We start from the raw sequence: 26610 nt of genomic DNA, 5'->3' as shown, positions 1-26610 counted from the left end.
CCTCACTTTTGGCCTTTAGTTGAGCGTTCACCCCTGTGAGGAAGGGTTTGGGTTCTGTCCCCTGGCCGAGACATACCAGAGTCTTTAAAAATGGTAGTTGCTGCTCCTGCTTAGCGCTCAGCAAATTAGGAGTGGGACGACTGGTTCGACGGTTGTCTGTATAATGTGACCGGGTGGGGTGTCTTTGGCAGTATGCTTCAGTGAGGTAGCACTAGAAATCGGCAAAAGTTCCGGCCTATCACAAGGACACTTAACACGAACATACACGAACAGCCTCCCAAAGCACATTTACGCATTCGCCACACGCATGCACGACGCACGCACGAGAGGCCATCCTTAAATGACCTTAGCTGTTAATAGGACGTTAAACAAAATAAACCAAACCAAACCTTACTGAACATAAACTAAAATATTAAATAAAAACAAGCATACAATTTGTTTACAGAAAAAGGAGGATATAAATTCGGTTTTGTATTATGAAGCTTTGGCCACAGGAGAGCTGTTATATATTTCTGAGAACAAGCAGTGGATACAGATTTGTAAAAATAATCGTTATTCCAACTTAAGTATCGATAAAACAAAGGAAAAGGATGTAAGTGACACCATCCGCAATGTAAACCAATGTTTTATTACATCCAGAAACTAAAAGCCGGGCATATGACAATATAACAACTAGATGTATATGTAAGATATAACGTCTAATGTTATATCTAAAAAGGACACAAAGAAAATGTTAATTTCGAAAGAATATTTTGTCGCCCAAATAATTGTACTGTAGTCTCTGTTAAAATGAATATGTGAAAACAGATTTTGCAACTAAATTGCTTGACCTACTGTACCTTTGACAGAAGTGAACTAACTTCGTGCTACAAGTGTATAAAAACACTGGACACCTTCAAAAATGAAAACAAAATCTCGGGAAAATGAAGGAATGTGTGATAAAATCTGACTGCCTAACGTCTTATTGACACTTTTTTACAAGTAGGGCGAGGCGCTCATCAAAAGTCGAATGTCAACTCGAGAACAAAATGCTACAAATAAAGGCAGCCCTTAATATCAGTTCAGCAGTTACAATTTAACGTTACTCCTGAAGGAAAAATGAAAATATTCAAGAAAACTCTAATGGATCAAATGAAATATCTACTATTTACAGTATTGACAAGATATAACACTGTACCAACCTGAAAACAACCACAAAAGGACAAGAAATACTTTGCTGTAAATAATATCATAACAATAAGATATTGGCTTATGTTAAAGGAGATATACAAAGAGTCGTTTACATGCTGAAAATATATACAGAATTGATCTTTTGTAAAATGTTATATTAAATGGGATAGCCATGTAATTGTCGGCAAACACTTACATTTGAATAAATTTGCTATTTCCCTATGCCATTTTGTAAACATTGATGATTAAAAATTATATGGCATATGCTATATTTTCAATCATAAGTAACCGACTCTTCGCAAGATTTGCTCCCTACTCATACTTGATCACGTACTGATAGATAATTCTGGCCACCGATGATCATGTTACCTTGCACATCTGTCATCAATAAGAAGCCGTGTCCATATTAAGAACCGATAGCATGTATCACAATATATATCCAAGTGCTGTTCGTGTGTTCAATTAATACACAAAATAACATTTAAATAATCCTCCACAGACTGCAACATTTGTATGTTAAGTGTTAGTGAAATGTAATACCGAACATTTCAACCAATTGTGACAAACTTATTTCCGAAGCGATTTTAGAATGCTATAAACGTACACTCAACCAAATGTGACAGCCTCGTCAACAGTTTTATATAAATGTAAATATTTCCGCACGTTACATTTAACAGAAAATGCTTTAAGGCATCATACGAAAGTTTCGTAGCTTCTAATTAAGCAATGATCCTGATGTAGAATTACTAATTTTGGTTGCCTCTGTTGTTGTCCTTATTTGAACGCGACGCTGCTGTACACGGCAGATGCTGCTAATAGGGTGTCCAAAAACGGAATTATTGGTGTTATTGATTAGGGCAGGCCGCTACATGTGTGCTGGTAAAATACAACTAGGCGACGACAGGAGAAGGCGGTGGTTTTAACCAATGAGGGACGGAGGAATGGCACCGCCCATATGTAACTGTAATGCAACAGTATTCAATCTTTGGTCACAAGATAAGAAACCATCAATTTGCTATATTCTCCTTTGGCAGATGTAGCATTCTATTTTTGATCAGAGGCTATAGTTTAATAGAGAACTGGCTGTTTGAACACTCATACCAGTTCTTTTATGAAAGAGAACATCAATTATTGAGAACGTGGGATTTTTTATTTTATTTTTTTAAAATAAATACATATCTATATCAATTGATATAAAAAAGAGAGGGAAAGGGCTTATTATATAGACTTTTGCCTGTTGCCCAATACCCATTGAATTTAATTCAGTAAACTCTTTGTGAAATGAAAAAATGAAATTGACATAAAACTGAGCATATGTTGACTAAAACGTCCAAGTTTATATAGTAGTATAGTTAAGCCCCACTCAGCGGCCTCAGTTATGAACTTAAATTGACTTAACTCGCTCCTGTGAGGATGCCTATAGGTTCTTTCCGTGACATACCAGCATGGTCGTGACATACCAGCATTTTGCGAGTGGGACGACTGGTTTGCTAGTGTCTCCGTTGACAATGCCTCACTTTTGGCCTTGAGTTGAGCGTTCGCCCCTGTGATGAAGGCTTTGGGTTCTGTCCCCTTACCGAGACATACCAGAGTCTTTAAAAATGGTAGTTGCTACTCCTGCTTAGCGCTCAGCATACAAGGAGTGGGACGACTGGTTCAACCGTTGTCAGTATAATGTGACCGGGTGGGGTGTGCTGCTGGGTGTCTTCGGCAGTATGCTTCAGTGAGGTAGCACTTTAAATCGGCGAAAGTTCCGGCCTATCACAACGAGACTTAACACGAACATACCGCAGCCTCCCAAACACACATACGCACTCAACACACGCATGCATATCGCACGCACGGGAGACCGTCCTTAAATGACCTTAGCTGTTAGTAGGACGTTAAACAAAATAAACCAAACCAAATTGGCCTTGAGTTGAGCGTTCGCCCATGTGAGAAAGGGTTTGGGTTCTGTCCCCTGGACGAGATATACCAGAGTCTTTAAAAAATGGTAGTTGGTTCTCCTGCTTGGAGCTCAGCATATTAGGAGTGGGACTACTGGTTCGCCCATTGTCAGTATAATGTGACTGGGTGTGATGTCCTGCTGGGTGTCTTCGGCAGTATGCTTCAGTGAGGTAGCACTATAAATCGGCAAATGTTCCGGCCTATCACAAGGAGACTTAACATAAACATACCGCAGCCTCCCAAAATACACATGCGAACGCACGGGAGGCCGTCGTTAAATGACCTTAGCTGTTGATAGGACGTTAAACAAATAAAACCAAACGTTGTCAGTATAATGTCACCGGCAGAATGCTTCATTGACATAGCATTATAAATCGGACACAGGTCCGGACGGCTATCACAAGGAGATTCGATACAAACATACTGCAGCCTCCAAAAAGATACATACACACTGATCCTAAGCTTGCTTGCATGTCGCATGCGAGGGAGGCCGTCCTTAAATGGTCTTGGCTGTTGATAGGGCTTTTAACACAAAACCAAATCTAAATCTTATGCCGTTAGCTGTCGCGGAGTCGCTTCGAGGTTTTACGTCCTTGGAAATAGCTAAGGTCATACAAGACCGGTATCTTCAAATAAATGGACCGGGAAATAGTACCAAGACATGCCATTTAACCAGATCTAAATTTAGATAGGGGCTGTTATGGGGCGAAACATTTATGATATGGATTTTATTCAATTCCGCTACTCGTTATAAAATCGAGATAGATGATACAGTGCTTTTATTTTTTAGAATACAAATTAGCGTGAAAATCAAGATGAATCGGAAATCCTACGCATGAACTAAAAAACATCGGCAGCACTGAAGGGAATGAGTACACACAAACTCAATTACCGCCATGCAGATACGTATACTTTTTAATTTGCTGGATGCACAAACCAACTTTAATAACCATGAGGAATATTCGTAAGATGCGACTGGCTGGTCAAATTTTATACGTATCGTTTCTGGTTATTCAGATGTTAAGATTGGTTTGGTTTGGTTTATTTTGTTTAACGTCCTATTAACAGCTAAGGTCATTTAAGGACGGCCTCCGTGCGTGCGACATGCATGCCTGTGGTGAGTGCGTATGTGTGTTTTGGGAGGCTGCGGTATGTTCGTGTTAAGTCTCCTTGTGATAGGCCGGAACTTTTGCCGATTTATAGTGCTACCTCACTGAAGCATACTGCCGAAGACACCCAGCAGGACACCTCACCCGGTCACATTATACTGACAACGGGCGAACCAGTCGTCCCACTCCTTGTATGCTGAGCGCTAAGCAGGAGTAGCAACTACCATTTTTAAAGACTCTGGTATGTCTCGGCCAGGGTACAGAACCCAAAGCCTTCCTCACAGGGGCGAACGCTCAACTAAAGGCCAAAAGTGAGGCATTGTCAAGGGAGACATTAGGAAGAAGAAAGTTTGTAAGAAAGAAAAGATAAGATCCCAAATTCAGTCGCCTCTTACGATCATGCAATGAGGGCAACAGGTACAATTCTTACGCCCTACCTACAGCTAAGGTAGCACTATAAATCGGCAAAAGTTCCGGCCTATCATAAGGAGACTTAACACACGCATGCATATCGCACGCACGGGAGACCGTCCTTAAATGACCTTAGCTGTTAGTAGGACGTTAAACAAAATAAACCAAACCAAACCAAATTTAACGTCCTATTAACAGCTAAGGTCATAACTAACACTCAAGTGTAAATACCTACGCTGTATATCGTTTGCACATGCCCCTGTACCAGAAAATATGCATTGTACCTGTGTTTCGAGTTATTATGACGTTTTATTTTGTATTGTTTAACATCCTTTCGTGACTATTAAAACGGACGATATCATTCAAAATATCGCAGACCATATGCGATTCACTGTGTTGACATTATTTCTTTACAATCTTCGTCGTGGTTGTACCGTAACATAATACAGAAGCAAATATAAATATATACGACGACATAAGACGACAGTATTTATATTCCTTACCTTTTAATATTACAACCGATATCTTACTATTTGGGAACCAAACACTTTCACCACAAGAAAATAATGTCATCGTCTTAGCTGTTCAAGATTATATACTTAAAACAGACAGGTTTTCATAAAAGTTTATTTATCCCAAAAGCATGCCTTTGTACTTAAAAGTCAAGTTGTCTGTATCAACAACCTGCACTCTACACCAAGTATTCACCATTTTCCTTTTCTTCTCCTTGCTTAAACTTTTGCTATTCATTGTTAATATATGGTCTTATATGGCAAATAATATGTTGTCCATCTTCAATATATTTGCTGTCTATGATAAGGTGATATATTTACATAAGTGTCTGAGACACTTGTTTCTATTTCCTATTCTGTACATTCAATTTTGTAACTATACATGTTTCGAAATGCCTGAATAAAAGAAAGTTTAAACCAAATATAAAAAGGCATTCCCATTTTACACAGATCCGTGCCTCCGTTTTAACGTCACCTATATGAAATATCATTTGTTTTTATATAAGTGTTTTTTATTGTACCGTTTTCATTTGAATTTCTTATGTTTTTTTTCTGTGAACGTCTTTCCATTTGGCTGTAAATCAATAAATTAGGTCCGCTTCTTCTGTAGATCTACGCGGTGAACTTAAGACACTGTGCAGGTACCGGAACGTTTCTAAGAGAAAATCAACTTTGTATTAATTGATTGATGTTTCGCATAAACTTGCGATATAAATCAAAATTGATCGATAACTTTTCCTGGAACTAATTCACGCATGCCGCTTTTATAGCATTGACATTTCCAAAACGATATAAATTGCAAACAAAAATGGCTGTAAACAGTAGAATAGAAGTACGTAGGTTATGTTTTTTCTATGATTTATCATTATTGCATATAAAACAAAAATACATTAATACTTCGTTCGATCTGATTAAATTACTGGTAACGGTGACTTTTTTCTAACGCGAGAACAACCTTTAAGCTTTTATTTATTTTAAGATATACAGGAAACTGTCGTAATATAATTCTATTTTGAGATAACGATATGGTCACATTTAGCTACGCCCCAAAGAAGGTTAAATTTCAATCAGTAATCAAAATGTGAAATTAACGAACCTTAAAAGAGCGCAGGCTTTACTTATTTACTCATTTTGGACATTGTTTGACCTCTATTGGTAGAGTTTCTTCGTTTAGGTTTTGCGTCCAATCAACAGCTTGGGTAATTTAGGGCTAAACAGTAAAATATTTTACTTTATTTGAAAAAAAACCCCGTTCATTTCTAAAAGCAATCGTATTGTTTATTTAAATCATTGATAACCCATTGGTTTAAATAATAAAAAATAATGTTCCTGTAACGTAGTGAGAATGGCAATCTAGATTTTAATTAGATTGAAAAAATATAACTAATACATTATGTGAATTTTTTGATATAGACAACGTCAAACAGAGTAAGGTAAAGGGACATCAAAGTCTACAGAATAGATAGATGTCTTTCAAATAGCTGAATAGTGCTTTCGAATCCACGGAATTGAAAAGAGTTTTAAGAGTTTTCATATTCAGCATTCAAAAGTAGTTATCACGAATGTGCTTATAATCAGAAATATCAGAAAAATGCTGCACTGTGAATTGAGTGTAACATACATGGTGGATCTTTTCGTTTTAAAAGGAACGAATAAGTAGGATATGTGTGCCCAGTACGGAGCTGGGAGAGGACAAATTCCTCTTTACGATCTTCCCGACTAGGAATGTTTTAAATTTCGTTTTTACTTTTTAGGTCATTCATAGTCATCATGTTTCTTCCGTCGTCGTGCGCCGTCCGTAAAATTTTTCACATTTCAAACTCGAGTTCCACTAGTGGGATTGAGTTAAAACTTGCCTGAAATGATGTTTGGATGGTCCTGACCAAGTGTTGTTATTTTTCAGGTCGGTCAGAAATCAAAGATGGCCGCCATGGCAACCATCTTGAAAAACACATTTTAAACTTCTCCAGTTCCACTGGTGCGATTGAGCTGGACATTGGTGAGGATGTTAAGGAAGAAGAGCCAACACAGTATTGCTATTTTTTGGCCTCGTAAAAACTTTGATATGACAACCATGACGACTATTTTGTAACAAGATTGCGCAATCATGGTTTTCCTGAACAACACCTATTCAAACTTCTCAAATTCCAACAGTGGGATTCAGCTCTAACTTACCAGAAATGATCCTGATATGGACCTGACCAAGTGTGTAATTTTTTATCGGGTCGCCCTGGCAACCATCATGAAAACACATTTTAAACTTCCTCTCCAGTTCCACAGGTGCCATTAAGCTGTTGCCCTGCAGGTAGGGCGTAGGAATTGTACCTGCTGCCCCCATTGCATGATCGTAAAAGGCGACTTAATTTGGGATCTTATCTTTTCTTTTCTTTCTGAACAACTTTCTTCTTCCTAATGTCTCCCTTGACAATGCCTCACTTTTGGTCTTTAAGTTGAGCGTTCGCCGCTGTGAGGAAGGCTTTGGATTATGTCCCTTGGCCGAGACATAGCAGTCTTTAAAACTGGTAGTTGCTACTCCTGCTTAAAGCTCAGCTTATTAGGAGTGGGATGACTGGTTCGCCCGTTGTCAGTATAATGTGACCGGGTGGGGTGTGCTGCTGGGTGTCTTCGGCAGTATGCTTCAGTGAGATAGCACTATAAATCGGCAAAAGTTCCGGCTTATCACAAGGAGACTTAACACGAACATACCGCAGCCTCCCAAAACGCATACGCATTCACCACACGCATGCATATCGTACGCACGAAAGGCCGTCCTTAAATGACCTTAGCAGTTAATAGGACGTTAAACAAAATAAACCAAACTTTAAAAATGATAGTTGCTACTCTTGCTTAGCGCTCAGCATATTAGGAGTTGAACGACTGGTTCGCCCGTTGTCAGCATAATGTGACCGGTTGAGATGTCCTGCTTGGTGTCTTCGGCAGTATGCTTCAAGTGAGGTAGCAATATAAATCGGAAAAAGTTCGGCCTATCACGAGGAGACTTAACATGAACATACCGCAGCCTCCCTAAACACACATACGCCTTCACCTCACGCATGCATGTCGCACTGGTGGGAGGCCATCCTTAAATGACCTTAGATCTTAATAGGACGTTTAAAACAAAAATCCTACTATTCGACCTAAAAAATTGACATCCGTTGGAGAAAGTAGACACTGTTTTGTTTTTAACTTCATTCCATGTTGTCTGAATCTTTCCTACGTGAACTCTCAAGATACAGAGGTGTTCCCTGACGGTTTGTCGTAATACTACGATGTTTACAAACAAGAGGCCCATGGGGCCTGTATCGCTCTCCTGGTTGGATTAGACCAAATGTCAAAATAATGTTCATGTTCAATTCGTTTTATTTGTAAATCTCAAACAATGCTATATATGGTTATAGTGTGGGGATCCCAACTGCTTTAATGATTATGAAGTTCAGACTCTCTAAGGTCTGAAAGACCTCAAGACTTGCTTTTAGAACATGTATTCATCACTTTATGACTAGTAGAGATTTAGATGAATTACATTTATTTCCCCTGTTAGGGCCCCGTCCCTTTGGCCCTTTGGGGGTCAGAGTCACCATTTATGCAAAATATGTTCCCCTTTCCCCCCCAGGATGTTTCTGACCATATTGGGTTCAAATCCATTCATAACTTTATGACTAGTAGCGATTTAAAGGCATTACCTCTATTTCCCCCATTGGGCCCCGCCCCTTTGGCCCCTCGGGGGTCAGTCACCATTTATGCAAAATCTGTTGCCCTTCCCCCAAGGATGTTTCTGATCAAATTGGGTTCAAATCCATTCATAACTTTATGACTAGTAGCGATTTAAAGGAATTACCTCTATTTCCCCTATTGGGCCCCGCGCATTTGGCCCCTCGGGGGTCAGAGTCACTACTTATGCAAAATATGTTCCCCTTCCCCGAAGGATGTTTCTGATCAAATTGGGTTAAAATCCATTCATGCTGTGAGGAAGGCTTTGGGTTCTGTCCCCTGGCCGAGACATACCAAAGTCTTTAAAAATGGTAGTTGCTACTCCTGCTTAGCGCTCAGCATATTTGGAGTGGGACGACTGGTTCGCCCGTTGTCAGTATAATGTGACCGGTTGGGGTGTGCTGCTGGGTGTCTTCGGCAGTATGCTTCAGTGAGGTAGCACTATAAATCGGCAAAAGTTCCGGCCTATCACAAGGAGACTTAACACGAACATACCGCAGCCTCCTAAAACACATACGCACTCACCACACGCATGCATGTCGTACACACGGGAGGCCGTCCTTAAATGACCTTAGCTGTTAATAGGACGTTAAACAAAATAAACCAAACCAAAACTTTATGACTAGTAGCGATTTAAAGGAATTACCTCTATTTCCCCTATTGGGCCCCGCCCCTCTAGCCGCTCGGGGGTCAGAGTCACCATTTATGCAAAATCTGTTCCCCTTTCCCCAAGGATGTTTCTGACCAAATTGGGTTCAAATCCATTCATAACTTTATGACTAGTAGCGATTTAAAGGAATTGCCTTAATTTCCCCTATTTGGCCACGCCCCTCCGGTCCCTTAGGGGTCAGAGTCACCATTGATGCAAAATCTGATCCCCTTCTGCCAAGGATGTCCCCCCCCCCCCCCCCCCCCCAAAAAAAATAATAACCTATACGAACATGCTCAAATAATCAATATTATGTAAGAAACGCTTATTCGGTCCGTGTCCTTAACTTTCATTTGCCATTACGCGTTGTTGGCATCTACTTTTGAGAACCACGAACTTCCAGCTAGTGTCCAGACGATCCTTGTCCTTAACAGTGACTTCATTGAGCGCCCTGTTATCAATACACCACCAACGTATTGAGCCGTTCTTTCATCGCCCACTTCGACATGAACTCCTGAATAACACCTGCGTCAAGCATTTTCTTGATGTGCGCCTCCACCTCCCCGGCGAATGATGCTGGCGTTCGTCGCATTCGCTGTTGTAGGCTGAGCGTCGCTGGTGTCTATTGGATGGTGATTTTTGGTCAAAATTTCGAAGATCGAATTCGCTCTTACCGAAAATGTGTGAGTAATCAGAGAACTTTGACTGAATCCTTATGCTGCAATTCTATTAAATATCTACTGGAAACGACAGCTAGCTTCTGGAGATGTTCGGATACCTTACCAGTACTAGATGATGGTTTGGTTTTGACTCGCCAACGTTGCAACATGATAGTATATTCTTTGTATAAGTCTGGAGCTTATATTTGAGTGAGTAAAATACTCTGTTTCGGGATTACTCCTTTCCAAATTGTCGCCTAAGTTAACCTAACAAACGACGGGCTTAGTATTGACATAATGAAATATGCGGGTACCAGGTTTCAACTAGGCTCCATGTTATAGTCTCTCAAGTCTGCGTTTATTTTCCCGGTGACTCTGACGACAGTGCTTGGGAATACTGTAGCCTTTCTTTCAGTTGTAACCCTGACAATTTCTGTTATCCCCTCTCAGGAGAATCAGATAAGCCCGAGACACTGCTGTTGTCACGTCAGTTAAAAGCTGACGCAACATTATTAGCGCGCACGCACGCACGGGAGGCCGTCCTTAACTGTTAATAGGACGTTAAACAAAACAGGTGGCCCAGAGGGCCTGAATCGCTCACCTGGTTTCATGAAATATGAAACAATAACTATGCTTAAGTATATATTTGTCACTGGTATTGTTATGTCAATATATCAAGCATTTTTTTATATGGGTACATGGACATTGTCAAAATGACAATTTAGCCAAATTGATCCCCTTTGGCCCCGCCCCTCAGACCCCCGGAGGGTCAGCCCCACCATTTGTACAATTTTGAGTCCCTATCCCATAGGGATGCTTTTTACCAAATTTGGTCAAATTCTGATCTGTGGTTATGAAGAAATCAATTGTTGACGGACGACAGACGGACGGACGGACGGACGGACGGACGACTGACGCCAAAGTATGGCATAAGCTCACCTTGGTCCTTCAGACCAGGTGAGCTAATAAACCAAACCTAACCATGCATGTCGCACGCACGGGAGGCCGTCCTTAAATGACCTTAGCTGTCAATAGGACATTAAACAAAATAAACCAAACCAAATAACTGAATCTATATCGAAAGTCGTACGCCATTTATACCAGTCTGTGGATTGCGGGCGGCGATGTGCTCAACAGTGCTGTAAAACGTAAGTACAAGTTTACCCGATACAAATGGATACGGACAAAACGCCAATAAAATGACGCTTCGAGATTTTGAATCTGGCAGAGAACAGGAATTCAGCGCTTATTATTTCCGATGTCTTTTTATATATTTATCTATACTTAATTATCGTATATTATATCCACGAATATAAACAATCGCGGACAAGTTATTAGCGGACAGTCAGTTTTCTGTCATCGTATTTATGTAACTTTGAATGACTACTGGCATTCATTTAAAACTTGGTGGAATAGTGAAGACGAATTATGTGTTTACAAAATTGAGGCCAAGTAAAGGGAAACCTTGCAAATCTTATTGATATATTCACACAGCTGGAATCGCCTTGTGCAAGATATAAAAAACAAGAGATCCCAGAGGGATCTTGGCGCCCACCATTGAACGATCTTTATAGGTTCTATGACAGATTGATCTTCTCTCTACTTTTCCCTTCATTTTACTAATCTGTGCAAATTGAGAAACATCCCTCCAGTACTTTTCAAACAAGGGAATCCTAGCTACATGTATATAAGAAATTTGGGATTTAGCGATAATGGCTGTTTGTTTGCCAGTTTGTTTTCAGGACAGACTGGTCCCAAAATGCAATACCCTCGTATTGCATTTTGGGACCAGTCTGTCCTGAAAACAACCTGGCAAACAAACAGTCAAGGGGAACCTACATATGAAATTTGAGAAAGATCCCTTCAGTACTTTATGAGAAATAGCGATAACAAACTTCAATTGGCAAAATCCATAATGGCCGACTGTCGGCCATGTTGTTTTCTAACTGGTCCAAAAATGGAATATACTTAACTTCGGACCAAGGCCAACCTACAAATGAAATCTGAGAAAGATCCCTTCATAACTTACTGAGAAATAGCGATAACAAACTTCAATTGTCAAAATCCAAGATGGCTGCCTGTTGGCCATGTTGTTTTCTGATTGGTCTCAAAATGCAATATGCATAACTAGGCACCAAGACGAACCTACATATTAAATGTGAGAGAGATCCCTTCCGTACTTTCTGAGAAATAGCGATAACAAACTTCAATTGTCAAAATCCAAGATGGCTGCCTGTCGGCCATGTTGTTTTCTGATTGGTCTCAAAATGCAATATGGATAACTAGACACCAAGGAAAAGCTACATATGAAATTTGAGAAAGATCCCTTCAGGACTTTCTGAGAAATAGCGATAACAAACTTCAATTGTCAAAATCCAAGATGGCTGTCTGCCGGCCATGTTGTGTTCTGATTGGTCTCATAACGCAATATGCATAACTAGGCACCAAGGGAAACCTACATATGAAATTTCAGAAAGATCCATTCAGTACTTTCTCAGAAATAGTGATAACAAACTTAAATTGTCAAAATTCAAGATGGCTACCTGTCTGCCATGTTGTTTTCTAACTGGTCCAAAAATGGAATATGCTTAACTTCGGACCAAGGCCAACCTACAAATGAAATCTGAGAAAAATCCCTTCATTACTTACTGAGAAATAGCGATAACAAACTTCAATTGTCAAAATCCAAAATGGCTGCCTGCTGGCCATGTTGTTTTCTGATTGGTCTCAAAATGCAATATGCATAACTATGCACCAAGACAAACCTACATATTAAATGTGAGAGAGATCCCTTCCGTACTTTCTGAGAAATAGCGATAACAAACTTCAATTGTCAAAATCCAAGATGGCTGCCTGTCCGCCATGTTGTTTTCTGATTGGTCTCAAAATGCAATATGCATAACTAGGCACCAAGGGGAACCTACATATGAAATTTGAGAAAGATCCCTTCAGTACTTTTTGAGAAATAGCGATAACAAACTGCAATTGTCAAAATCCAAAATGGCTGCCTGTTGGCCATGTTGTTTTCTGATTGGTCTCAAAATGCAATATACATAACTAGGCACCAAGACGAACCTACATATTAAATGTGAGAGAGATCCCTTCTGTACTTTCTGAGAAATAGCGATAACAAACTTCAATTGTCAAAAACCAAGATGGCTGCCTGTCCGCCATGTTGTTTTCTGATTGCTCTCAAAATGCAATATGCATAACTAGGCACCAAGGGGAACCTACATATGAAATTTGAGAAAGATCCCTTCAGTACTTTTTGAGAAATAGCGATAACAAACTGCAATTGTCAAAATCCAAGATGGCTGCCTGTCGGCCATGTTGTTATCAGATTGGTCTCAAAATGCAATGTGCATAACTAGGCACTAAGGGGAACCTACATATGAAATTTGAGAAAGATCCCTTCAGTACTTTCTGAGAAATAGCGATAACAAACTTCAATTGTCAAAAGCAAAGATGGCTGCCTGTCCGCCATGTTGTTTTCAGATTGGTCTCAAAATGCAATATGCATAACTAGACACCAATGGAAACCTACATATGAAATTTGAGAAAGATCCCTTCAGTACTTTCTGAGAAATAGCGATAACAAACTTCAATTGTCAAAATCCAAGATGGCTGCCTGTCGGCCATGTTGTTTTCCGATTTGTCTCAAAATGCAATATGCATAATTAGGCACTAAGGGGAACCTACATATGAAATTTGAGAAAGATCCCTTCAGCACTTGTTTACGGACGGACGGACGGACCACGGACGCAGGGCGATTTGTATAGCCCACCATCTGATGATGGTGGGCTAAAAACGAAATAATGTGTATTGGTGTTGTTTAGTTTTTATTTTGTTATTCCATAAAGTTGGGCATTTGATAAAAAATAACTTTCCTTAGTTGTCAGTTTGATTCTTTTAACATCTCCTGATCTGTCAATGTGATTTTTTTTTTTTGAGAAAATAATTGTGCTTATTTTATTTTTCATGTGATTTTGGTGAATATTTATTTTAGACAATCCTATTAATCGTATTATTTTTTCTCTAATTTAATAGTAGCTTATCTTGATTTACAATGTTTTTTTTTCTTTTAGTTTTGTTTTGTTTTATTTTCCAAACATGGATCCTGCTGTGATCAATATTTTACATAATGTCCAAAAAATATTAGACAAATCTTCATAACTTAAATTACCGGCTAACGTTGGAATGATCTACAATAATTACATCGACCTTGTTGATTGACTTGCAGCAAAAACATAACACAAACATACCGCAGATAAGAGTAATCAATATGTCGCACAGTATTCTTCATACTTGGGAACTAAATTTCATTGGTGGCAAGTTTTATTTTTTCACTCCATTGACATTATTATTGCTAATGCCTTTGTATTGTATAAGCAATCAGCTAGTCATTGGCCATCTCAATTTCAACAACTTGAATTCAGGGAATGTATTTTCCAATATATATGATATATATGGAAAGCAAGAAAAGATAAATGAAAATCAATGTTTACCTGTTGTTACTGAAAAGAGAGTAGATTGTGTGATGTGTAATGTTAAAGATGGTATACAGATAGTTCCGTTGCCAAGCAGAAAAATTCTTTCAAGTTGTGGCATAATGGAAGTGATGAAAGGTAAATACAGAAAGAGGAAATATGAGGTACATTAATGTTAAAGATATACAGAATTTACTGATGCAGTTGTTTTTCCTGTTGGAGCAATTTGTATGTTCATTTTTCTGAAATTGGAAAATATTTTCAAAAGTTTATTACTAATGGAAATCTCAAAATGTTACTCGAGTTTCTTAGAAATATGTTGTTACTAACAACTCGTGATAGAATACAACTGTATTTCATAAAAAAAAGTGATCATCTCTCTTCATAATAACTCACTAATACTTTATTATGCGTAGCAACATTGCATGTAAGAACATATTGTTTTAAAATCTAATCTAATATGATAACTCCATATGCATAGGTAGTACATAACTGTATCATTCCTTTTATATTTATTTATTCCAAAATAATGCATTTGGTCCATCAATGAAAAAAAAATTATTAATCGAATTATTTTTTTCAAACTGTCATCAATGCTTAATGCACATAAAGACATCCAAGACCCCAAGGACACCCCTCTCCAACCTCCAAATTGTTTCAAAGCAGTGTAGTGTATTTAGAGATTTTAAGCTGTTCGAAATGTAACAACAAAATTGTTTCTCTATGTAATATATTGATTTAGCAGAAATATTTCATTAAAGTTGTTAGAAAAATCTTGTGATATATACCACTCAATATACACGGAATATTAAAATTATAAAAAATGTTTTTAGAGAACATGTTCATTTTACCTACAAAACCCCTCAAAAACCTCCGAACAGGAAGGTGTTAATGACGTGAAATGTGTGTATTTCAACTTGATTTGATAGAAATATATACCATAGACCCGTTTCACAAACAGGGTGTAACTTACGAGTGGGTGTAAATCGGTATGTAAACCGTACGTAAAAGTTACGGTCCGTTTCACAAAGCATGTGTAACTTACAAGTGGGTGCAAGTTATTCCTGAAACCGGGTGTAACTTACACCACCCTGAGATGTAGTGTAAATCTGTATGTAGCTTTACATCCACTTGTAAGTGCGAATCCAAAATGGCGGCTTGAATGGTATTGATAGATGAGGAAATAAGAAGAGCAATGAGGAGAGAATGAGTGTTTAGAGAGAGAGAAAATTACCTAGATAAAAACGATGACGGGTATTAAATTGAGCGCTACCGTATGTCACGAGGCTTAATTGTGAATATATATGAAATTATCAAAGACGACTTACTCACCGTAACCAATCGCTCCCACGCCATTAACCCCAGATACAACTTTTGATTGCCCCGAGGTATTTTGCAAAAGGCGGATTTCTCTTTCGGAAACCGGGGACCTACATGGGGTCAGTCGACCCTCTGTCTCTCGCATTACAAAGCGTGTGATAGATGGAATTATCCATCACCTGAGAGGGAAGATCAGTTTTCCGGCGGATGTTTTACAGCTGAAAGAGCTTTATGCCATTGCCCACCATATTCCAAATGTGGTCGGTGCCATCGACGGCACCTTAATTCCTATCATTGCCCCTTCCGCTGACGAACATACGTATGTATGTAGGAAAGGATTCCATGCATTGAATATCCAAGCTGTCGTCGACAGTAGGTGTAGGTAAGTTAAACGTCATTCACGCTTGAAAGCTACCAAAATTCATAGCTCTGCTACTTCACAACTTCGCCGATATCGAGAACTGATAGAATCTATGTTAAAGTAGTATCCCCTTGACAGCTTTCTGAACAGAAATACGGAAATAATATTCCATGGCTATGACATGATCGTGGCATAAAAAAGAGAAGGTTTTACTTTCTTGATAAACAAAATATTCAGGACACCTTTAAATGTTCTATTAATATAACAAAACATTAAGATATACACGTGTTGTAATTAAATAGACGATACTACCGACATCAGTATTTCATGAAATTAGATATATTCTAATCAAATGAGATTGATTCAAATTTAAAATAGAGATATCTCTATTTCAATACAGATATCTGATTTAAACCAGTAAAAACTTTATTATAGCGATAGAAAAAAAGATTAATTAGCCACTTTTATATTGTATTATTATGACACCTTCACAAGGGTCCAAAAGAAAACGCAAATTCAAATAAGTTGATCTAAAAAAACAGAAAACAATTTAACCATTTTGTGTGTAATTGATAATATTACATGTAGTAAACGACTGCATTTAAGTGTGGGTTTAAATAAGCCAAAGAGGTGCTGTGGACATTTTTAAACTTACGAATCATCTCATGGATTTTACAGTACACCCAAGTTTTGTTACTCTCATAATTATCTTCAAATATCAGTCTACTTTATATGTAAGTCTACTTTGTATATTGGCCTTGTGTATTAAACAATCAATTTTTTAACACTGACAGATTTTGAGAGAAAGATCATACCACTCTTACAAAAATAAAAAGTGAAAAATATCTTCTGGATAAACCACAACGGAACTGTTTAGTTTAAATATGTGAAACAAGATCAAATTATTGTATTATCATATTTTTGATTTCAAACGCAGATTGATCAACATAGTAACTAGGTGGCCTGGGTCTGTCCATGATAGTTTTATTCTGAACAATAGCAACTTGAGTGCAGTTTTTGAGAGACGGGAGATTGATGGATGGCTACTGGGTGACTCGGGATATCCCCTTAGATTTGACAAATTATTACTCCCTCGTTTCGCTACATCAAAAACTGATCAGACGGCGCCCTCTTATAATGATCAACATATTTCCCGGAAGAGCTGACAATTCACCAATCCCCGTAAGAAATATCATTTATTCGATGTATTAAAAACGTTAATTACTTGATACAGACCATCCCTCGTTGCTTTTAGTTTTCGATCACCTGATCCCCAGTAAAACCGGAATTACATCAAATAATCAAACATCTCTTAACGTACACCCGACAGACATAAAATTGTCTGCCACTGATTCCAAGTCTCCCATAATATCTTTTATCGAAACAAAGTGGCAGCACAAACGGTCTTAGATAATCAATTATAGCCGATGAGCCAGATTTTTTTTCTCTCTCCTGAAACTGCGTGCAGACTACACCTATTAAATATATTTTGAGAAATATGATAGGGTTCATGTTCTTGCAACAAGCATTTATACTGGAAATGAAAAACATGGCATGGCTCGTATAAGACTAAATTTGCAATGCTATCTCACCTTTTGATGAGATCTCTCTTGGTAATTCTTCACCTTTGCTTTTTAGAGCTTTTTCTCTATGGTGATGAAACTTATTTGTAATGTGTTCTGTCACTAGGAGATGTAAAGCAATGTTTATCTAATTGTTTACCGCCACTGTCTGCTTGACTTTTATAAAGTTGGCAGTAGGTACTGAAGCAATCGTCACTTAAATGCGGCTGGTTACCAAAACACACATATTCACCACACGCATCCTAAAAAAGTCCTCATTGTAACTTGGACAGCAAAACTATCCCTTACTAAACAAAAATGATATTGGTGAACAAAATATTCTAATAAACGAGTGCATTGAAGCATATTTATTCGTTTGAATATACATTTTGATATTTTGGGGTTCCTATTTAATTTTTTCGTGATATCGTTTCGGCGAGTGTCGATCTGTCGTAAAAAGCTCTGTTGTTTTAAACATATTCTGACACGCCTCCTTCTGCCCCGTTGCATGTGGTAGGGCGTAAGAATTGTACCTGCTGCCCCCATTGCATGATCGTAAGAGGCGACTAAACTTGGGATCTTATCTTTTCTCGTCTTTCTTACTAACTTTCTTCTTCCTAATGTCTCCCTTGACAATGCCTCACTTTTGGCCTTTAGTTGAGCGTTCGCCGCTGTGAGGAAGGTTTTAGGTTCTGTCCCCTTGCCGAGACATACCAGAGTCTTTAAAAATGGTAGTTGCTACTCCTGCTTAGCGCTCAGCATATTTGGAGTGGAACGACTGGTTCGCCCGTTGTCAGTATAATGTGACCGGGTGGAGTGTGATGCTGGGTGTCTTGGCAGTATGCTTCAGTGAGATAGCACTATAAATCGGCAAAAGTTCCGGCCTATCACAAGGAGACTTAACACGAACATACGGCAGCCTCCCAAAACACACATACGCACTCACCACACGCATGCATGTCGCACGCACGGGAGGCCGTCCTTAAATGACCTTGGCTGTTAATAGGACGTTAAACAAAATAAACCAAACCAAACCCCGTTGCATGGTCGAAGGAGATGACTCTAGGATGTTTTTTTTATTTACAGTTATAAAATTGTCTAAGACTTTGCGACTTAACACTAACATACCACAGCCTCCCACAACACACATACGCACTCACCACACACATGCATATTTTTCACGCACGGCAGGCCATCCTTATATGACCTTAGCTTTTAATAGGACGTATAACAAATAAAACCAAACCATTTTCTATCATAGCCTAGATAAGTGTCTCTTCGGCATAATTGTCTGTGTTCTAGCTCTCTCCTACACTTGCTTGGTAAACTTGTTACTTTTTATGCATGTTGCTCCACTTTCATTTCATGTAATACGATATTTGCATGGGCGGAGTATTTTTGTCCTTGTTGATGAATCTATAATTGCATTCGCCGCCTTGGTTGTACTCAATCGCTTTCTTTTTCAAATCTTTTTCTTAGATTTCCAGGCTTCTTGGACTCCTGGGAACTCGTAATTTGTAATTTTACCACAATGTACGTCCATACCGATGACCTTTCAGATATCGTTCGAAGGAACAAAGCATTCCTCCGAGATAACTTAGCCGATACCCGTTACAATCTCTCTTCCGAAAACACAATACATAGTTTGAAAGGAATTTGTCGAGTTGGTCAGCAGGGATTTCTTTTTTTGCCTTAATGTGTTTTGACTGCGTAAAAAACTTTCGGACGATTTGATATTTCAGTTAATTTTCTTTAATGTCTATGTTCTCATTTATATCAATACATTTCTCTCCCATGGTACACAGGGACACGTTACAACAGTAATGTATGTATAAAATATATGGGGGGTCGATATAAACATAACACAAGGGACGAAGCTCCGATTCTGGAAATCCCAGGGCGCCAATTTCAAATATAAATTAACAACACTTACTTTCAGTCTTTTTTCACGGGAATTGCTGCTATCGTTTCGTTATAAGTTATAGTTTTCACACATATAATCCTTAATTTTCCATCTGTTCGCATACTCCCCATTTTAAAGCACTTTGTCGGAAGTTTTCAATGTTCCCTCTAAAAAAGTGATGCTATGGACCGGAAGTTGCGCAACACCTTTCGGAAGGCGATGGACAATAGCAGCCAAAGGGAAGAAAACTCCCGAGGCAACTGGAAAGAGTCATATCCGCAGTGAATAATTTTGGCAGAATTTTTGAAGCAAATATGACTGATATCGTGTCTTGGTGAGTAATCGTTAATTAATCGCTTGATGCGTGATTTGGTTTGGTTTGGTTTATTTTGTTTAACGTCCTATTAACAGCTAAGGTCATTTAAGGACGGCCTCCCGTGTGTGCGACATGCATGCGTGTGGTGAGTGCGTATGTGTGTTTTGGGAGGCTGCTGTATGTTCGTGTTAAGTCTCCTTGTGATAGGCCGGAACTTTTGCCGATTTATAGTGCTACCTCACTGAAGCATACTGCCGAAGACACCCAGCAGCACACCCCATCCGGTCACATTATACTGACAACAGGCGAACCAGTCGTCCCACTCCTTGTATGCTGAGCGCCAAGCAGGAGTAGCAACTACCATTTTTAAAGACTTTGGTATGTCTCGGCCAGGGAACAGAACCCAAAGTCTTCCTCACAGCGGCGAACGCTCAACTAAAGGCCAAAAGTGAGGCATTGTCAAGGGAGACATTAGGAAGAAGAAAGTTTGTAAGAAAGACAAGAAAAGATAAGATCCCAAATTCAGTCGCCTCTTACGATCATGCAATGGGGGCAGCAGGTACAATTCTTACGCCTTACGCCCTACCTGCAGGGCCATTTATGCGTGATCAAAAATTATCAAACGTATTCCATAATTAGGAAAGGCCTTTTCTAAGTAGATTGTAGATTGTAAGTAGACTGCCAAGGTGTTGCGCAACTTCCGGTCCATAGCATCAATTTTTTGGAGGGAACATTGAAAACTTCCGACAAAGTGCTTTAAAATGGGGAGTATGCGAACAGATCGACAATTAAAGATTATATGTGTGAAAACTATAACCTATAACGAAACGATAGCAGCAATTCCCGTGGAAAAAGACTGAAAGTAAGTGTTGTTAATTTATATTTGAAATTGGCGCCCTGGGATTTCCAGAATCGGAGCTTCGTCCCATGTGTTATGTTTATATCGACCCACCATATATTTTATACATACATTACTATTGTAACCTGTCCCTGTGCATGGTAGCGAAAAAATCTACAACTGGATGACGTATGACTGGGGGCTGTGGTTGCCCGTCTGTTTCGTCATAGGTCTCGCGGAGGCATTTGGATGATATTCAAGAACGTTTTTGCCGCAGTAACGATTGTACCATCACAAAAAATAATTTTAGTTTATACATAGAATTAAACCGGGTTATGTCCCCAGGCCGAGACATACCAGAGTAATGGTAATTGCTGCTCCTGCTTAGCGCTCAGCATATTAGGAGTGGGACGACTGGTCCGCCCGTTGTCAGTATAATGTGACCGGGTGGGGTGTCCTGCTGAATGTCTTCGGCAGTATGCTTCAGTGAGGTAACACTATAAATCGGCAAAAGTTCCGGCCTACCACAAGGAGACAACACAAACATACCGCAGCCTCCCAAAACACGCACACGCATGCATATGCATATCGCACGCACGGGAGGCCGTCCTTAAATTACCTTAGCTGTTCATAGAACGTTAAACAAATAAACCAAACCTCCTGGGCAAACCAGTCGTCCCACTCCAAATATGCTGAGCGCTACGCTCAACTAAAGGCCAAAAGTGTGAGGCATTGTCAAGGGAGACATCAGGAAGAAGAAAGTTGTTCAGAAAGAAGAGAAAAGATAAGATCCCAAATTTAGTCGCCTCCTACGATCATGCATAGGGGGCAGTAGGTACACTTCGTATGCCCTATCTGCAGGGCAGGGTCCAGGAGCTTTACCATCATCAATTAACTGGACTTGGTCAATTATATCTTAATCTGATATTGTAACTGCACCAAGTTTGACATGATTAAGGGAAGGTAACTCCATATTAGAATTATGAACATTGTTAGTATCCTCAACAGAGTTAGAAATAAAAGTAAATGCATTATTGATAACTTCTGCTTTATCCAATGGATGAATCAAAATATAATTATCAACTTTAAGAGGATTTGAAGTTGTGTAAGATGTGTATCTTAAAGCTTTTCTAATAAGTACATTACTTCTCAACATTCTAAATGTATACCAATCATTTACTCTATTGGTATGTCTAGCTATTTTATGTTAGCTATTCTTTTTCCTTAAATGGGTTCTATGTTCATTAGTCATCCTTTGTTTATCATTAGGTTTTATTCTTATTCTTTTACATGGAATATACTTTTCAGTAAGAAAGTTTATTTGATTTATAAGTAAACTATTTATCTCATTCACATTATCATTAGATCCAATTAATGTATTCCATTCCATTGCTAGAAGACCTCTATTTCATTCCAGTTTGCTTCACTTAATTTAATAATGTATTTTACAAATGTTTTTACTTGAAATACTTTAAAACATAGATTCATCAAAATAGGACTGGTCACTACAAAGTGGTGATAAAACTTCCGAATTCTGTACTATTATCCAATATTACTAATTAAAATTTTGATCATCATAGTGGCAAAATAAATAGAATGAATATGTACACATTAAACAACACTCAATCAACGGAAATATCGGCGAATGGTCTCCTTGCTTCAGAGACAATCGACGAGACGAGGTTGTTTTTGTCCGTCTTAGGATTGGTCATACATATCTAACGCATTCCTACTTATTGAACCGTAAGGACTAGCAGCAGTGCATCGTGTGCAAATTACCGTCAAACACTGCCCTGCAGGTAGGGCGTAAGAATTGTACCTTCTGCCCCCATTTGCATGATCGTGAGAGGCGACTAAACTTGGGATCTGATCTTTTCTCTTCTTTCTAAACTTTCTTCTTCCTAATGTATCCCTTGACAATGCCCCACTTTTGGCCTTTAGTGGAGCGTTCGCCCCTGTGAGGAAGGCTTTGGGTTCTGTCCCCTGGCCGAGACATACCAGAATCTTTAAAAATGGTAGTTGGTACTCCTGCTTAGCTCTCAGCATATTTGGAGTGGAACGACTGGTTCGCCCGTTGTCAGTATAATGTGACCGGGTGGGGTGTGGTGCTGGGTGTCTTCGGCAGTATGCTTCAGAGAGGTAGCACTATAAATCGGCAAAAGTTCCGGCCTATCACAAGGAGACTTAACACGAACATACCGCAGCCTCCCAAAACACACATACGCACTCACCACACGCATGCATGTCGCACGCACGGGAGGCCGTCCTTAAATGACCTTAGCTGTTAATAGGACGTTAAACAAAATAAACCAAACCAAATTTCTCTTTCCTTCATTCCCCCTCTTACCCCCTGCAGGTAGGGCGTAAGAATTGTACCTGCTGCCCCCATTGCATGATCGTAAGAGGCGACTAAATTTGGGATCTTATCTTTTCTCTTCCTAACGCCTCCCTTGACACTGCCTCACTTTTGGCCTTTAGTTGAGCGTTCGTCCCTGTGAGGAAGGCTTTGGGTTCTGTCCCCTAGCCGAGACATACCAGAGTCTTTAAAAATGGTAGTTGCTACTCCTGCTTAGCGCTCAGCATATAGTGAGGTAGCACTATAAATCGGCAAAAGTTCTGGCCTATCACAAGGAGACTTTACACGAACATACCGCAGCCTCCCAAAACACACATACGCACTCACCACACACATGCATGTCGCACGCACGGGAGGCCGTCCTTAAATGACCTTAGCTGTTAATAGGACGTTAAACTAAATAAACCAAACCAAACAAATCATTCCCCCTCCCTCCCTCTTTGGGAATTGATCACTTATACCTCACTCAAGACTTCACATTATCATATGATCATCATTTATACATACCTAGTCATAAACAAGAGGCCCATGGGGCCTGTATCGCTCACCTGGTTGAATTTGACCAAATGTCAAAATAATGTTCATGTTCAATTCCTTTTGTTTGTTAACCTCAAACAATGCTATTTATGGTTATAGCGTGGGGATCCCAACTGCTTTAAAGAAATAATGAAGTCCAGACTCTCTGAGTTTACAACATGCATTTATAACTTTATGACTAGTAGTGATTTAAAGGAATTACCTCTATTTCCTATATGGGGCCCCGCCCCTTTGGCCCCTCGGGGGTCAGAGTCACCATTTATGCAAAATCTGTTCCCCTTCCCCCAAGAATGTTCCTTATCAAATTGGGTTCAAATCCATTCATAACTTTATGACTAGTAGCGATTTAAAGGAATTACCTCTATTTCCCATATGGGACCCCGCCCCTTTGGCTCCTTGGGGGTCAAAGTCACCATTTATGCAAAATCTGTTCCCCTTCCCCAAAGAATGCTTCTGACTAAATTGGGTTCAAATCCATTCATAACTTTATGACAAGTAGCAATTTGAAGGAATTACCTCTATTTCCCCATTAGGCCCCGCCCCTTTGGCCCCTTGGGGGTCAGAGTCACCATTTATGCAAAATCTATTCCCCATCCCCAAAGGATGTTTCTGACCAAATTGGGTTCAAATCCATTCATAACTTTATGACTAGTAGCGATTTAAAGGAATTTCCTCAATTTCCCCTTTTAGGCCCCGCCCCTTTGGCCCCTTGGGGGTCAGGGTCACCATTTATGCAAAATCTGTTCCCCTTCCCCAAAGGATGTTTCTGACCAAATTGGGTTCAAATCCATTCATAACTTTATGACTAGTAGCGATTTGAAGGAATTACCTCTATTTCCCCGAATGGGCCCCGCCCCTTTGGCCCCTTGGGGGTCAGAGTCACCATTTATGCAAAATCTGTTCCCCTTCCCCAAAGGATGTTTCTGACCAAATTGGGTTCAAATCCATTGATAACTTTATGACTAGTAGCGATTTGAAGGAATCCTCTCTATTTCCCCTAATGGGCCCCGCCCCTTTAGCCCCTTGGGGGTCAGAGTAACCATTTATGCAAAATCTGTTCCCCTTCCCAAAAGGATGTTTCTGACCAAATTGGGTTCAAATCCATTCCTAACTTTATGACAAGTAGCGATTTGAAGGAATCATCTCTATTTCCACATTAGGCCCCGCCCCTTTGGCCCCTTGGGGGTCAGAGTAACCATTTATGCAAAATCTGTTCCCCTTCCCAAAAGGATGTTTCTGACCAAATTGGGTTCAAATCCATTCATAACTTTATGACTAGTAGCGATTTAAAGGAATTGCCTCAATTTCCCCTATTGGGCCCCGCCCCTCAGGCCCCTTGGGGGTCAGAGCCACCATTTATGCAAAATCTGATCCCCTTCTGCCAAGGATGTTTCTGACCAAATTTGGTCAAAATCCAATAAGAACTTTTTGACTAGTAGCGATTTGAAGCAAATGTTGACGGACGGACGCCGGACGCCGGACGCTGCACCATGGCATAAGCTCACCGGACCTCCAAAGCCGGATTCTGACCTCCACCAAGTTTGTCTGGTCAATGCGACTTCCAGATGGTTTCCCTTCGGATGGCCACAGGACAGTTCCGCAGGGGAAGGACATGTACAAACATAAAATAAAGAAAAGAAAAGAAACTATGGAAAACAAGGGTTTCTCACCCTCAGACTTCCCTTTTTTCTTTTATCTTTTTATTTATTTATTTTTTTTAATTTTTTTTTTTTTATTATTAATAATTATATACTGGTTTTTTTTTTGCCGATATCAAAATAGATGGAGGGTAAAAATCGGAGCTTAACATTACATGAACATTAAATGATCGAAAATCTTGCGACGCCATTCAACAAGCTGATGTCACAAATCTTGGAACACATCTCCACATCTTCCATCACTGGCCTGACATCGGCTTCATTTCAGTACAGGGAATCTGTAATAAAAACAATATTGATATCATTACAGCACACAATAAGTATCCGTCACCGTCGTCGTCGTCGTCGTCGTCGTCATCATCATCATCACCACTTATACATACCTAGCGAGGGACGGGGTACCAGTTGTTAATCTGGCGTTGGATGCATCGTGGGAAAAGAACCATGTGCTCTTCCTCAAAATGACCACACATCTTCCTCCTCCAGTAAAGGTTGTCTTCGGGTAGTTACTTGGTCAACTCTACGGACAGCTCAAGTCCATAGTTGAATAACAGCATTGCCTTCGATCTCTCTGAGAAGTGTTTTTGGGTCCTTTTGCAGAGATCTGGAAGGCTTCCAGAGTGTCTTCCTTTCTACCTGGCATGGAACAGTTCCACAGCTGCGGCAGGTGGAAGGACCTGTACAAGCACATAATTTATATCAAACCATATCTTAAGAATACAAGGGTTCCGCCTAGACATACGTAATTTCTCATCTTCGTTGAATTAATGCGAATGATATGGAAATCCTCTGCAATTCAATGCAAGATAAAGACTTTTGTGAATCGATAAATATTACTTACGGGCTCTCCAATCCTGGAACATGGAAACCATGGATTTCCATTTCCTTTTGGCGCTGTTTCCAATCGACGACGCATTAGCAAATAGCATGGTCATAGGGGCGCACAGGAGGTTACAGAATACCTCGGTTCCAATTCCCTGAAATTAAATCGATTTTTTCATGAGCACATTATTTCATTAAAACTGTCAATGTTACGCACAATTTCTTCAACAGTGCCAATATGAAAATATATAGCACGAAAAAGGCCGATTGTTTTTTAATCGG

The 26610-nt window shown here is 39.5% G+C and overlaps 1 protein-coding gene across 1 annotated transcript in view; it reads right to left on the bottom strand.

Moving 5' to 3' along the window:
* LOC117317014 (neurotensin receptor type 1-like) overlaps window positions 1-26610 on the bottom strand; it is a 60162-nt gene that overhangs the window by 18935 nt on the left and 14617 nt on the right. The window contains exons 3-4 of the mRNA XM_033871791.1: window positions 26348-26483; window positions 26059-26183 (exon numbers count right to left, since the gene is read on the bottom strand). Of these exons, the coding sequence (XP_033727682.1) occupies window positions 26059-26183; window positions 26348-26483 (261 nt within the window). The remainder of the gene's footprint in view (window positions 1-26058; window positions 26184-26347; window positions 26484-26610) is intronic.

This window comes from Pecten maximus, chromosome 18 (assembly GCF_902652985.1).
Source record: "Pecten maximus chromosome 18, xPecMax1.1, whole genome shotgun sequence".
Lineage (NCBI taxonomy): Eukaryota > Metazoa > Mollusca > Bivalvia > Pectinida > Pectinidae > Pecten > Pecten maximus.
The sequence above is the reverse complement of the archived record's forward strand: the minus strand, read 5'-3'. Positions and strand labels throughout refer to the sequence as shown.